Here is a 15566-nt window from a genome sequence, read left to right on the forward strand (position 1 = left end):
ATGTAACTGAAGAAGAGTTGTCCGTTACATCAGTTTTACTATATGTGGCGGCTGAGGCAACTGAAAAAAATTGTTTGATATATATTAGCTACATTATGACTGCGGTCAAAACTGCTACTGCACTACAAAATCGAAACAATTTCGAAACATCATTCTATTTTTTTTCTTCTCAAATGTGAAACAAAAGTATATAAAATAATATTTTGAAGCATTCATAATGCAGTTTTAACAGCAGCCTGTACCAGCAATTGGCACTTCAGGAAGTGACGGTAAATTCGTTTTTTGGGGTTTTATTTTTTTTTTTTTCCACGACTCTGTTGTTCACTCTGTTGTTCACTATTATCACTAAATTGTATTTTAGCGTTATCTCTCCTTTTTTTCTTTTTTTCATCTGTATTATATGGTGAGTCAATATCGCTTTCATACTCCGCTTTTTTTAATTTAATTTTGGCATTTGAAAATGAACCTGAAAATTAAAAAAAAACATTTTATTAGCAATATTTATTTTTGTAAAAAAATAAAAAAATAAAAAACGAGATTAAAAATAGAAAAAAACATTGTTAATAGGAAGATTGAAAATAAAAAAGCAGCCAATGATTAATATAAACCTGTTTTATATAAAATTGTTTTTATTGGTTCTAATGACCAATCATCTTTTATAGAACTTCTTGTATAAACGATAGTATCAAAATCTTTATCTGATTTTACTTTCGGCCAGTATGCTAGCATTTCATTTTCGATAACCCACTTATCTGGAATGATCTGGATTCCATCATAAAATTCGATTACATAAAACAATCCATTGTCTATCGTTAAGTTGTCCATTATTATAATAAACTGAAAAAAAACAAATATATAAATCAATATTTTTCAACAAATATAGAAGAAAAATATAATATTACAAAAATGAATATGTAAATCAATATATATATATATATATAATATATATATATATATAACGTACCATAAAATTTTTATATTTTTTATACATATTTTTATGTATTTTTATGTATTTTTATGTATTTTTATGTATTTTTATGTATTTTTATGTATTTTTATGTATTTTTATGTTATTTTTTTTAATTTTTATGTTATTTTTTTTTAATGTTTATGTTATTTTTATTTCTTTTTATTTATTAGAATGTAATAAAGATATAACAACATTTTTATTTCTTTTCCACGGTACTATGAAACATTTATTTGTAATAGTACCCTTAAGAGGCCATTGCTTCAGACCGGAAAGTTTAGATACAAGGTAAATCCCAACTAGTTGTGATTTGCAAGGGCGAGTATACAAATCTTCCACGACAGTAAAATATTGTCCTATTATGACTAAAGAATTAGTTATTCTATTAAAGGCAATATTTCTAAGTACAACTATAGTTCCGTCATGGGTCAAGAAACAATTGTCTCTTCTATCCTCAGCTATTAACGTAAAACCAAATCCTACAATTTTGCTATATTGTGGGTCGCCACAATCAGATAAAAGAGGACCATTTTCATGAAGCGACTCTTGCAAAATGTCAAACGTATTTTTTCTTATATTTTTTTTGTTGATATCTGTATTATGTATTTCCACATATCGGCGGTGTAATTAAGCTAATATATGTTGAGGTTTACGTATGAGACTTTTAATTGTTTGAAAAAAATTTTCAAAACGAAAGACAGAGAAAGAATCAAGTGGTCCATGTTTGCGAACGTTATTTGCTAAATGTAAAAGAGCATGAACATTAAAAGACACATTTTCTTCACCGTATAATATAGTAAAAGTTTCATTGAAATTTTTTATTAGTTTTTCAGCATAAGTAATCATTTCTTCGCTGGCATTTTCCATGCACAAAATCCTCAAAGCTACATGTAAGACTAAAAAATTTAAATATATATCTTTATCTAAAAGTCCTTGCAAAACTATAGGCCCTGTATATAAAAGCAATTGTCTGAATTCGGTTGCCTTGTAATATTTTAAGTCTTCTAAAGATCTCGGTTTACGCGAAAATTCTAAACTTGCAGACATATTCATTGAATTTTCTAATCTATCTGAGATTCTTTTTTTTAGTTTGGTGACTAAGTTTGTAATAATTATTTCCAGTTGTCCATAAAGTGAATAACTTTTTAATAACTCCTAAACAAACAACATGCATATAATCTAGAACTACATCAGAAACAAAATCAATATGTAGAATAAGTTGCAAAATATTATTACTGTTTTGAAAGTCAATACCAGTTTTTAAATTAGCATTTGTGCCAGGAAAACATACTCTATTTTTCACATATTTGCCGTGAATAAAACACTTTAAGCAACTGTCATAACCAGTATGGCCTTTAGTAGAGAGTAAAAAAGATTTTGCAGGAGCATCTGCACTTATAACTGTAGTTTCACAGGCAAAAGTTTATTATTTATTTCTAGACCGTTATTAATAAGATAACTCATCTCATTGACAAATTCTTCTAAAAATAAATTTATGTCATTTGGTTTTTTTTCCCCACAATAAGCTCCTACCATTATTTCACCTGGTATTCCTGCAACACTTATTAAAATTGGCCAAAGTTGTTGACCTGAAGATTTAAATAATGGCAAGCCATCAATATTTAAAGTTAAATTAACATTTTCAATATTATGTTTTGATAATACTCGAACTAATTCATTTACAAGTCCTTTATGATAATACTCCCCTGGAGGTACAATTTTAATTTGAGTAGATTTAGGTGTACCTAAGATGGTACGAATAGCTGAAGGAAATATAGTTCTAAAACATTTATGTTTCCTTATGTCTTTCAATGATGCATCAGCATGCGTCATAGGTATATTTAAAGTTTTACACCATGTAGCCAAATGCGATGGAGTAAAATCATTGTCCATTTCATTTCCAATTGCATCACAAATATTAATGTCATCAACAACGTTATTTGTTGTACTGCTATCACTATTAAATTCATCTCTTTCATTATTATCATCATTAAGTTCATCTCTTTCATTATTATCATCATTAACTTCATCTCTTTCATTATTATCATCATTAAGTTCATCTCTTTCATTATTATCATCTATGATTTCCATATTATGAAATGTGTTATTGTTGTTTTCACAATTTTCACAAATTTCATTGCTTCTATCACTTTCATTATTGTCTTTTTGGAATTTGACTCTTTTGGCTCTTTCCATAGGATACGGATATTTTTCTAGCTTCCTCATACGGCAGCGAAAATATTTTTGTGAAAGTTTGCTCACCAATTTTCTGCTTCTCACAGTTTGTGACATTATGGGACTAAAAACATTGTATAATAAAAATAATTATATAATATTCTATTTGTTATTTTTCCAATAAATATCTTATATGAGCACTACACGTGCAAAATATTAATTTTGACTGCATGCTTGTACAAACAAATAATGAAATTCATGTAAAATATAATTTCACATTCTGCCCCTTTTACAGTTATTAAGCATGTTTAGATCATACATGTATAATAATGTGTATATGTAAAAGTATTTCATATCAACAAAATAAAAAAAAGTAAAAAGAAATATTTTTTAACAATTTCTAGGTTAGGTTAGATTAAATAATGTATGAGGACACAGAGAGGACACTTGCCAAAAGATTAAAGAGTAATAAAGCAAGAAAAAAAATATAATGCGTGAAAAATAAAAGCATAGAAAACAGTTACTTACATGTTTGGTGTGTTAGGTTAGGTTGGGCTTCCACACTTTTTTCTTCTTTCATAGATTTTGTCACTCTGATTAGCGAAATTGCCAAAACTAATAAATAACATAAATAAATTAGACACAGAAACACATTTAAATTTATAGAGATCGAAGAATGATGGATAGATATTTGCGCACTTACTATCAATGGATTCTGCACACAAAATGCTGAAACGTTTGCCATGCGGCAAGAAGCGAACGCAGTATAGCCAATCGCGCGTGTGGCTTTTTAACCTAAATTATTTTGTACGTCGCGGCAACGTGTAAAAGACGTAACTTATTTTTTGCGACTTTGTGACTAATATAGCACGTTTCTTTTACGTCTAGTGCCGGCAGGGGTGCGAAAAAGGTTGCGAAACTCGCGCCTTGTGACGGCAGCAGGGCGCTGCAACGCTGCAGCGAAACTGCAACGTCACACAGTATATCGGCAGAGTTATTAGCAGATGAGACGTGGCGCCAACTATCGACCCTCGTAAGACGCTGCACCTCTCCGACCCTATTGGCCACAAAAACTGTCCACTTGCGTGATGGTGACGAAATCCAATTTAGGGTTATCGTTGAATCCGACCAGAGGAATATGGGTATTTTGTCTACGTTGATCGCTTCGCTTGTCTTGTTAACTAATTGCGCTAACAGTACGACTGCTGCCAGCTCGAGACGTGGCAACAATTGGCTTTTAATGGGAGCTACTCGGGATTTGGAGCATAGAAGTTCAACTCGAAATTTGTTAGATTCGATTTGCGTTCGTATGTAAATACAAGCGCCGTATGTCCGCTCACTCGCATCGCAAAAGCCATGTAATTGTGTGTGTCCTGGCCTTGTACTGTGGCGGACGCAGCGCGGAATAGCATATTGATTTATGATTGGTAATTGAAGTCTCAGATTTTTCCAACGCAGATCAATGTTAGGGGGAACCGACTCATCCCAGTGAATGTCTGCCTGCCAAAGATCCTGCATGATCAATTTCGCTAATACAAGTACAGGTCCTACTAAACCTAACGAATCAAACAAACTGAATAACTCGGATAGAATCGTGCGTTTCGATACCACTGCTGGATTTTTGCCAGTCTTGCAGGAAAAATAGAATGTGTCCTGGGCGTGATTCCAATGGATTCCCAATACGGAAGATCCTTATCCTCGGCTATCGGAACCAATACGCCATCGTGTTTGGTCACCTGATCCAACAGTTAGGGGCAGTTAGAAGCCCACTTGCTCAACTCGAAACCTCCTCCTCGTAGCAATTGAATTATCTCGTCGCGCACCGTCCTTGCTTGAGCTAATGTATCTGCACCCGTGAGCAGATCGTCCATATAAAAGTCTCTTCTTATGTGGGTTGCTGCCACGGGATGTTTACCGTGATACGTCTCTGCCAACTGTTTCAAACATCTTGTTGCTATAAACGATGCGGACGACGTGCCGTATGTGACAGTTGTTAATTCGTATGTTTCTACATCTGCCGTGCGGTCGTCTCTCCATAAGATTCGCTGATATCAAGTTTGCGAAGGGTGGATGAGTATCTGACGATACATTTTAATAATGTCAGCTTCAAAAGCCTATTAAAAGGTTCTGAATCTGACCAGAATGAACATGAGATCTTGTTGGGTGACTGGACCCGTCAAGAATGTATCGTTGAAGGATGTTCCAGTGCTATCCTTGCAGGACGCATCAAATACCACGCGAATTTTGGAGTGATCTGCCGTATTTTTAAACACACAATGATGAGGTAAGTAGAAAACTTCTTGCTCATCCTTGCTCCAATTGGTCACTTGTTTCATATAGCCTAATGCTCGGTACTCGTCCAAGAATTGTGTGTATTGTATTTTTAACGCCGGATCACGTGTAAATCTTCTTTCTAATCCGCGTAGCCGTTTGAGCGCGATGCCTCTTGTGTTCTCAAATTTAGGGTTGACTTGCTTCTTGAAGGGAAGGCATGCCATGAACCTGCCCTCCGCCGTCCGCTCTATGGTATTTACGAAATGTTGCTCGCAGGCCAGCTCTTCTGTGGTAAGCTTTCTTGTGCTTTCTATCGTCTCCATTTGCCAGAGGCGACTAAATTGCTCGTCAAGCTGGGCATTAGTTATCGACGCTGCGAAGGCCTAGATGCGCCTTGTAAATTTGGATGGTTGTGCGGCTCGCCCCGCGAGGATCCAACCAAAACGTGTCTTCTGTAGAGTTGGATGTTCCGGAGAGCTCTTAATTTGTCCTACGCAGAGAATCTGCCAGAACAGCTCCGCGCCAATTAGAACATCAATGTCAGACGATACGTGGAACTGAGGATCGGCCAGCTCAATATTTCGTGGAATTTCAAATGCGCTTCTTTTTAGAGTAAAAGAAGGTATTTTATCAGTTACCCTGTCGGTGACGAAACAATTGATCTTGGCGCTGAATGAGCTAATGCGTGACTGCAGTTGTATCTGGGCTGTTTGCAAAGAAGTGGTTGTTTATTCCTAAAATGGAAATATTAGAATCTTTCGCCTTGATATTGAGTACGTCTAGGAACCTTTTAGAGATGAAATTGGCTTGCGAACCAGAATCCAACAATATGCGACATGGCTTGCGCGATTCCTTGTTATCGAATGCGTAGATAACTGCCGTTGCCAGCATAATATGTTCGTCGAAGCAATAACTAAAACCGTGCGTGACCACTGTTGTGAATGATGTCGTTGACGCTTCAATACTTTGTGACTTCTCGTCCCGCCCCTGCGATTCGGCGATACTTGTGTCGAGGTACAATAATGTATTGTGTTTCATCTTGCATGTCTTGCAGGCTCCAGAGACGCATTTGCCATCGTTATGGGTCGTCGATCGCAGACAATTTGCGCACAATTTAGCTTTACGTACCTCCGCTATCCTCTGATGAACTGTAAATGCTAAGAACTTAAGACAGAAATATATTGAATGTTCCTCCTTGCAGTGGGCGCACCTGAACTTAACAGATGCTGCGCAGGCAGCCTGACGTTTCGTTTTTGCAGGGAAGCGCGTATCAACCTTGGCTGTAGTAGAATTGGATTTTCCTGTGGCCTCCAACATTTGACTGCGATGAGTTACAAAATCCAAAAATTGTTTGAATGTGGGCAGTTCCGCGGTGATCAGCGAATTCTACCATTCTCGCAATGATACGGTATCGAGCTTGCTGCTCAACAAGAAAATGAGGAGATCGTCCCAGTGAGACGTGGGCCTTTTTAATGCCTGAAGGGCGTGTATGTGCCTTGACGCACCGTCCGCGATTTGACGCATCTCGCACGCGTTCTCTCGCGTCATGGAAGGTAGATCCATGATAGCTCGAATATAGCTTTGAGTAATTACCCGCTTGTTATCATACCGTTCCTTGAGTAACCTCCACGCGACTTGATAATTTACGGCTAAAATTTCCAACGCGCCGATAATATTTTTTGCATCCCCCGTTAAGGAAGCGCGTAAATAATATAATTTTTGTACGTCATCTAGAGATTCGCTCGTGTGTATAAGGGCGTGAAAGGTGTCGAAAAATGGGAACCATTCCTCGTAGTTTCCCGAAAATGTCGGTAAATTTAGCTTGGGTAATTTTAGCTGTAATAACGACTCGGATGCATTGGATATCCTGGAGCTTGGGTCACACTGCGACGTGCCTGAATATTCGTAAGCTCGCGAATACGCGCCGATAATTGATAAAAAGCATCTTCAAAGCCTACGCGATTGCCCGATTCGCTTTCATTTAATAGCTTTATTTTCGTTTGTATAGATTCGTACTCTGACCAGTAACGCTCTAATTTGAGCCGGCGTTCCTCGAGTTGCGCTATTGTCGACGGCGTAACTGCCTCGGGAGTGATTGATTCAACGAACGTTTGAATACGAGTACATGAGCCTCGTACTGTGGATCGGCGCTTTTTGAGAGAGACTATATCTCCTCGTTACTCATTTTCTATTTCGGTTGACCGAGACGCACGTGAACTAATGACGAGATCGAACCGAAAAAAAACCTTGGCACCTTGGTTGGCACCGCAACTACACAACAGGAAAAAACAGCTTCCCTTACCTCGCAATTATGCCGCGCTGATACGGCTAACGCAACGGTCGGGGCGCACGCGCGCTATCCTTGTCTCTTAGATGCGATGGCCTGTTGTCTCCGGGAGCATGCCGCACAGTGGGGCGAATCTATCAAAAACCGGATATTGGACGAAAAAATGAAAAACGTATAATTCAAATTTTGATGAGATTTTATGTTAATATATATTCTAAACTATAAATAAATGTGCTTATAATTGATTTTATCCTTTGTTATTTCCTCAAAATGATCTGATAAAGTATGACATTTTCGTGAATACTGAAATTCTAGTAATTCGATAAGTTACTTTCTAAAGTCTCCGCCGAAAGTATAACTGCGAATATGAGTTAAATTCCTATCAGAACTTATTTATTAGGGTTCAAAAAACATATTTATTTTAGTTTTATGTCATTTGAGTACTATTATATATTAATAAATATACACGACATATTCGACTATTAAAAATTTCTTACTTCAATATTCAAACAGGGAGAAAGTTTGTGGATTAGAATGGATTAAGGTTTACTCTGCTCCATTTAATAGGGCAAAATGTCTAGTTTTTGGCCATATATGATCATTCATCCCCTTTCGTCCCACTTTTTGAGATAATTGACCTCAAAGTTCACTCGACATAGTCGAACGTCGTCCATGAATAGCTCAATGGACGACGTTCGATCATGTGGAGTGAATATGGATGTCTATTTTCTCATAAAAGAAAGACGAAGAGGATATATAATTTGTTTAAATATTGCTATTTTATAACAATTAATTACATCCATATTTTATAACAATTAATTACATTAATTAATATAATAGCAATATGATAAATATCATTGGATAAATGTATTTGGAGTACTGCGCATTCTGTAAATCCATGGGCCAATAAGATTGCTCTACGTTAAATTATTCGTTCTCCTCGAGAAGGAGGGAAGGGGGAGGGGAGGGGAGGGGAGGAGATGGGAGGAGGAGGAAATAAAAACAGCGGAGATAAGAACTTTTCGTTAGTTTTTCTCGATCAGTAGTCGATTAAAGACTTTTTGATTTTGAAAGTTTTGATTTTTGTCGTTGTTTTATACAATTCACTTTGCGTCCTTTTCAGGATACAGTGAAAAATATATAGAATATATAAAGTATATAGAAGATTATACTTTAACAGACTCGCAAAATGGAAAATTTCCGAACGAATCGTCAACTTTTTAATTGTATGCGTGCAAATAATCTTGATTTATCAAATTATGAGACTTTAATAAGCCACATAATATCATGTATTGATACTGAATTACCCAAAATCGCGTTGAAACCATTGAAACAAAAATTCATAAATTTCACGAAGAATTTGAAATCAAAATGGATAACTAGCCGTTACGATTACAATTACATTACAATTACGGTTACATTGCTGGATTCGCTGTTTTGAATGCTTATTACATATTTCGTATAAAATTAATATCAAATGTTGGTCAGCGAGGAATGAGAGTCATAAACGAAAAGTCGAGCAAAAAAAAAGATACAGACTGCCTTCAGAACAAAAGCAGGTCTCTTGATAGACTTCGTGAAACAAGGAAAAGGTACATCCAATAATGGCAACACGGCCAAAATTTTTTTGCTAATCCAGAATTATCAGCTGCCATTACAGGTTGCGCAGGTTTAGATAAAAACTTAATAACTCGATTTGGAGTTTTGTTGCAAGTAATCGCTAGCGGTAATAGGATTAACGTGTTGGAATTTGAATCCTATGCTTTTAGAACTGCCGAATTATTTGTATCATTATACCCATGGTACTACATGCCAGTCTCAGTCCACAAATTATTGATTCATGACAGTGATATTATAAAAAATGCTATCGTACCAATAGGACAATTATCTGAAGATGCTCAGGAAGCAAACCATAAATATTTTAGAAAACATAGAGAAAATCATTCGCGAAAAATGTCGCGAATACAAAATAATGAAGATATTTTTAATAATTTGATAATTGCTTCAGATCCAATAATATCTAATTCGCAAAAAATTATGGGACATAAAAAGAAAGAATTAACTGAAGATGCAAAATGTTTATTATATTTCAGCGATAATGATGTAGATGATGATTAAGTTCAAGAAATAGATGTGAGAAGCAAGAAAAACAGTTCCTTTTTTATTATAAAACTCACAAAAATTAAACATTCCGAGGTTTAAGACTATCATTGAAAATCAAATTAACTTCATTTTTTAACCGACTTCAAAAAATGAAGGTTCTATATTCGGCGTGTATGTATGTATGTATGACTACGATTTTCTTTAAAACTACTGAACGGATTTGAATGCGGTTTTCACTGTCCTATAAAGCAATTCTCCAGAAAGGTTTTAGTACATAAAATATCGCGCTAAAATATCAGGGTACGAAGCAGTAAGAAAATATGCGATAATAATTATTTATATTAATTTAATGAAGCACTAAAAAAGTATAAAATAAAAAATTTTTTTTAAAATAGAACCGACTTAAAAAAACTAAAAAGTATTTAAAAAATAAAAAAATTATCTATGCGCTTTATGAAAAATTGTTAATTAAATAATTTTGATTTTATACACTAAATGTATAATAATCGTACATTATTTATGTCAAGTTTCAAGTCATTTCATTGAAAAATGTAGAAGTTATAAGCAAATGACCGAAAAATGAGGCGTTCGCCCCACTGTGTGCCGTCCTTCTCTCTCTGCAAGCGCGCTGTCCTTGTCTCTCCGCGAGCCCGCTGTCCTCTTCGTACGGGAAGCGCCGTCCTTGGAGATCGCCGCCCTTTAAAGACCCTTCTCGATGCTTGCAACGGTGCGAATGCTATACCGCTTCCGCCTGGTGGTCTCGCACGGCCTCGTGGAAATTTCTTTGGGACGCGCCAATGCAGCCGTCGCAGCGCACGCGAGGATCGTAGCTCGCCGATGAGATTACGAGCTCGGACTCTTAAATGCCTTTAACATCCTGTTGTAAGATTTTGCTTCTCCGTATGAAGCCTCGTGGGATGCTTCGTGTCGTGGACTGTCCTCCGTCTCGAAAGATCGAAAGGGCCTCGCAGACAATGGCGGACGTCTTGTTATCCGGCTCAAAAAACCAAAATGTTCTGTAGCGTCTTGATACGCCGGGTCTGTTACCCACCATGTGTGTGCCACGGGAAGAATGCTTCGAAGCTACGTGGTCGAGGGAAAATAACTGTTCCCTCTTAATTTCCAATAAACGTAATTTATTTGTCCACGAGTACAATTTTGAGACGATTGTTTGACGATCCTTGTGGAAGTGAAGTGTGAAAATGTTTCTCCTGCGTTAAGCGCCGGAAGTACCGCGTGGTAACGCGCGGTCGATAACCCCAGGGCGATCGATAGCGCCCTGAAAGCCCACTAATTTATCCGCGAAGTATCGCGGTCGATATACGCATAAGAATACCGCGTGGGATTCTTAACATCCTGCCTCGCTTTGAAAGGACACGCTTTCAATACAATCCTAAATAACGATTAGGGTCCTAATAATAATCGGACACGGCTAATGAGTCTGTTGCTCTCGCCGCTAGGGCTGGACTATAATAAACAAAGACAAAAAAATGAAAGTAACAATATTTAGCATGTTGCATATATAAAATAAAATAAAAAAGGGTAGACACATCTTATGATGATCGCACGTAAACAATGCGTTATGAGAACCAATGCATGCCTTACTTCTAACTTGTAATTCTATCTTAAGGTCTAATTATAAGGTAGTGATTAATAATAATAAACATAGCAAGCATAAGAACTGTGAAAAGCTGTACTAATTATTGAGGGGTAATATCGCGATTTTTGTTAGCGGAGTTACAAATTTTCCTGACACCGTTCTAACCGTAGCAGTTCGCACTTGTCCATCTAGACCCGCGTGTGTTTTCTCTATTCGACCGATTAGCCACTGCATAGGAGATAGGCCCTGCTGTTTTAATAGCCTGATTTGATCTACCCTTAACTGTTGACTCTTGTTGATCCTCCACTTGTTTCTTCCTTGCAACGTATGCAAATACTCGGCACTCTATATATGTATATATATATATATATATATATATATGTATATGTATGTATATATACACATATTTATTTATTTATTTAATTACATACATATGTATATGTGTGTGTTAATAATCTAATTTGTGTTGTTATAATATACTATTCACAGAACTGAGAGAATATTAATTATAATAAATTAAAATAATCTGACAGAATACATATATGCATTCTCATAGTATGTTATAAAATTCTTTATTTTTTTATAATAAACTTATTTTGTCTTGTTTATTAATATATTCACTTTATTGTAATTACCTCTCGGTTTTACAAGGCGTTTTTACGGAACGTACCCAAACCGTTACATAACTTCTGCTCTCCTAGCCTGGCCTCTGTTTGACTCTATACAATCCAAAGAAAGGGGTCCACTTATACATTTCTTACTATCAATCTTCGGATTTTTACAATGGACATTCATATTGCGGTGTTGCGTTTGATGCATATCGTCTATTAAAAATTTACAATATTATTATTGAATAATTGACTCTATACAATCCAAGATGCCCCCCTTAACTCGTTCCTCCCCCTTTTTCCTCCGATCCTTCTGGTTCCTGTAACTTTCCTCTTCAGTTCCTTCCTCCTTTTCCTTCCAGGTTTTCCTCTCGCGTTTTCCTCCTCGACTTCCTTCCTCTCGTTCCTTCTGATTCCATTCATTGCTTCCTTGGTTTCCTCCTTGGCGGTTTACATCCTCCTCCATCTCTCTCCCTCTTCGTCCCATTTCACCTCTTTCCCGTCAATCCACAGCCTTCTGTTCGTTAGTACTGCCGATCTTCCTTTCGCTCTTTCCTCTCTTGCCTTGTTCACCAGCTTGTGTCTATATACCCTCTCTTCCATTGAAAGTTCCTCATCTACCCCCACTTCCCATCTCCTCTATATTTCCCCGCTTTTTTCAATTATCTCTTTCTTGTCCTCTTCTTCCTCTAGCTCGATAAACATCAATTCGTTCTTATCTGCTCCAATTGCCTCTACTACTCCTCTTACCGGGATTATTCTTCCTGTCACCTTTTCCATTATTATCTTCACTAGTTCTCTTCTTTCCCTCGGACCTTCTCCTCTTACTTTTTTCCATATTACTTTTCTTTTCTTTCTTTGCTCTTTCTCTTTTTTTTCTTTCTCTGCTTTCTGCTCCTTCTCTCTTTCTTTCTTTTCTCTTCTTCTTCTTACATCTTCCTCCATGTCTTCTGCTATTCGTCGCGCTTTTTCCTTCTCGCGCCTGCTTTCCTCCTCTTTGTTTCTGGCTTCTCTCTCGTTTTTATCTCTCCTGGCCTCATTTCTTTCTTTATAGTCTCTATCCTCTTCTCTTTTATTTGATCCATCATCTCTCTTTCTGGCCTCTGTTCTTTTTGCCTCTTCCTTCCTCTTCCTTTTCTCATTTTCCTTTTCTTCCTCTCTTTCTCTACCTCATTCCACCAACTTTCTCCCCATCCTCCCTCGTTCCATCCCTCTACGTCACTCTCTTCTTCCTCATTTACTGCCCTCTTCCCCCTTACCGCTCCGTCGCTGTACTCCCTCACCTCTTTCGTTTCTTCTTCCCTTCGTTCACTGCTCTCATCCGATCCTATTTCCTCTGTCTCATCCTGCCCCTCACTCTCTTCGCTCTGCCTTTGTCGTTTCTCCAGCCTTTCTATTTGTATTCTCATCTCTTTCAGTTCCTTTTTGATTTCTTTGGTCTGCCGCTCGATTTTCTGTCCTACCTCCCTTATTTCCTTTATAACTTCCTTTATCCAGTCCGTGTCTTCCATCCTCTGCTCGGTCCTCGTCGTCCTCTCCTTTCCTGTCACTGCATTGAAATTGTTAGTGCTTATGACTGTCCCTCTGTCATTACCTGCCTCTATCCTTCCTTCCCGCTTTCTCTGCCCTTTTTATCTACATTATTCACTTACTTTCCGTCTGCCTCTCTTTCAATACGTTCCTTTTTCTCATTTTCTACTTCTAACCTCTCGCTTATGTTTTTCTTGCCTTCCACGCTTTCCGTCAGTGCGCCTACTTCATCACTTCTCCTTCAGGTCTGCCAGCCCTGCCCGCTCTCAGCGCCGTCCCGTCTCTCTTCCTGTCTTCGCTCTGCGCGTGCGCCTTCTCGGCCCGTACCAGCCCTGTTCGCTCTCCGTGCCGTCCTGTTCCCCCTCCCGGCCCTACTCCGCTCGTACGCTCGTTTCGATCGTACCTCTTCAGGCCTGCCAGCCCTGCTCGCTCCCAGCGCCGTCCTGTCTCTCCTCCTGGCCTCGCTCTGCGCGTGCGCCCGTCGCTCGTGCCTGTGCCGTTGCTGCTCCTCGACGCCCCGCAGTGGTGCCAACCCGCTCTTTTGGAGGGGCCAGCACCTCGCGTCGTCTCGGCCGCAGTCGGCGCCATCTCCTCTCACCGTTTTCATCTTGCGCTGCCACTTTCCGGTCGCAATCTCGCCAGCACGCCTGCGCAACTTTCCGTCTCCATCGTTCTCTTCCCCTCCTTCCGCTTCCTTCCCCAGTCCTAACCTATACGTCTCTTCCTTCTTGGGTCCTCTCGTTCTTGCTTCACTGACTGTTCCGCATGTTCCCTTCAATTTCTCTTCTTCCTCTATGTTTTCTCCGTCGCTCCCATCGCTCCCCCGAGGGCCTCCTTCCTTTTCCTTTCTTTTACTCCGGTTTCACTGCGCTTTCTTCCATGAGCCGTCTGTTCGCTCCAACCGTCCGACCGGCTTTGTCTTGTTTATTATATTATATATAATTTTAAATTGTTGTATTAAATATTTATACATACCGATTAGTTTTATGTTATGATTCAGCATAATTTTTTTCTAATATTATGTTAAAGTTTTGTTATAATATTGTAAATCTTCTTTTAAAATGATCATCATCAAAAAATTCTAAATAATTTATACGTAGCCTGATTATACGTGGTTTTCGTCGATTTCTTCTTATTGGAAGATCATAACCCTCGTATTCATCAAATAATAAAAAATTTAATAATATTCTATCCATATGTTACATAAACACGTTTTCGTAGATATTTTAAATAAAAATCGAAACAGCTTTATACAAATTAAAGAGAACTGGTATAATATTTAAAAAGATTGGTTAAGAACGACATACACAGCGACAAATATCTTGTTGTTGGCGACACTGCTGATTGAGTTAATCGTCGATTAAAGTTAATCGGCGTTGGTCGAAGTGACCCTAAGAAAAAATTATATTCGCATATCCAATTCGAAATTTTATTACTCTTTTTAAACTAAATTTGTTTCTTAAGAATTTTTGAAAAATTATATATTTGCGCTAGTTATGGCACATGTAGACTATATACAGTGCCTTCCGAAAGTTCGGGGCCACCTAAATAATTTGTGAACGGTTTAAAATATAGGATTGAAATTTATAGGGATACAATGGGATCACAAATTCTATTATTTAACCACAAAAACACCCACCTTGACACACCCGGGGGACGCGGGGATGGAGAAGCTAAAAAATCTTAAATGGCATGTGGGGTTAAGTAGAGGCTCGTTTGAAAGGGATTTCCGAGACGAAAACAACGCGATGTCGCCGAGGTCTGTACGATTTTTTTTCGCGGAGTTATGATTATTTGAAGATAGCAGTCAGCAGAAATAAAGACCCCACGGTTCGTCACTTCCGCGGTAGTTAATCTGCTGTGTGTGTGTGTGTGTGTGTGTGTGTGTGTGTGTCAGCAGCGATAAGGACCCCACGGTTTGTCACTTCCGCGGTAGTTAACGACTCCAAACCCTCTCTGCTGTGTGTGTGTGTGTGTGTGTGTGTCAGCAGAGATAAGGACCCCACGGTTTGTCACTCCCGC

General features: G+C 37.9%; 4 protein-coding genes across 4 annotated transcripts in view; all 4 read right to left on the bottom strand.

Moving 5' to 3' along the window:
• The window catches only part of LOC112468236, a 2711-nt gene extending 2433 nt beyond the window's left edge, over window positions 1-278 (bottom strand). The window contains exons 1-2 of the mRNA XM_025037344.1: window positions 243-278; window positions 3-60 (exon numbers count right to left, since the gene is read on the bottom strand). The gene's annotated coding sequence lies outside the window, so the exon portion shown is untranslated. The remainder of the gene's footprint in view (window positions 1-2; window positions 61-242) is intronic.
• An 859-nt stretch (window positions 279-1137) lies between these two features.
• LOC112468231 (protein PFC0760c-like) lies at window positions 1138-4093 on the bottom strand. Its single transcript, XM_025037337.1, has 3 exons — window positions 3846-4093; window positions 3671-3757; window positions 1138-3266 (listed from the first exon to the last, which is right to left on the bottom strand). The coding sequence occupies exon 3, from the start codon at window positions 3257-3259 to the stop codon at window positions 2363-2365; it is 897 nt and encodes a 298-aa protein (XP_024893105.1). The 5' UTR covers window positions 3260-3266; window positions 3671-3757; window positions 3846-4093; the 3' UTR covers window positions 1138-2362.
• A 797-nt stretch (window positions 4094-4890) lies between these two features.
• Window positions 4891-5739, bottom strand: LOC112468244. Its single transcript, XM_025037361.1, has 2 exons — window positions 5281-5739; window positions 4891-5187 (listed from the first exon to the last, which is right to left on the bottom strand). The coding sequence occupies exons 1-2, from the start codon at window positions 5737-5739 to the stop codon at window positions 4891-4893; spliced, it is 756 nt and encodes a 251-aa protein (XP_024893129.1).
• Window positions 5740-6094: 355 nt separating this feature from the next.
• Window positions 6095-14151, bottom strand: LOC112468245. The gene is made up of 4 exons (XM_025037362.1): window positions 13948-14151; window positions 13184-13636; window positions 6807-7252; window positions 6095-6737 (listed from the first exon to the last, which is right to left on the bottom strand). The coding sequence occupies exons 1-4, from the start codon at window positions 14149-14151 to the stop codon at window positions 6095-6097; spliced, it is 1746 nt and encodes a 581-aa protein (XP_024893130.1).
• Between the last annotated feature and the right edge of the window lie 1415 nt (window positions 14152-15566).

The sequence above is a fragment of the Temnothorax curvispinosus genome, unplaced genomic scaffold, assembly GCF_003070985.1.
Source record: "Temnothorax curvispinosus isolate PA1 unplaced genomic scaffold, ASM307098v1 QBEX01018237.1, whole genome shotgun sequence".
NCBI classification, from domain to species: domain Eukaryota; kingdom Metazoa; phylum Arthropoda; class Insecta; order Hymenoptera; family Formicidae; genus Temnothorax; species Temnothorax curvispinosus.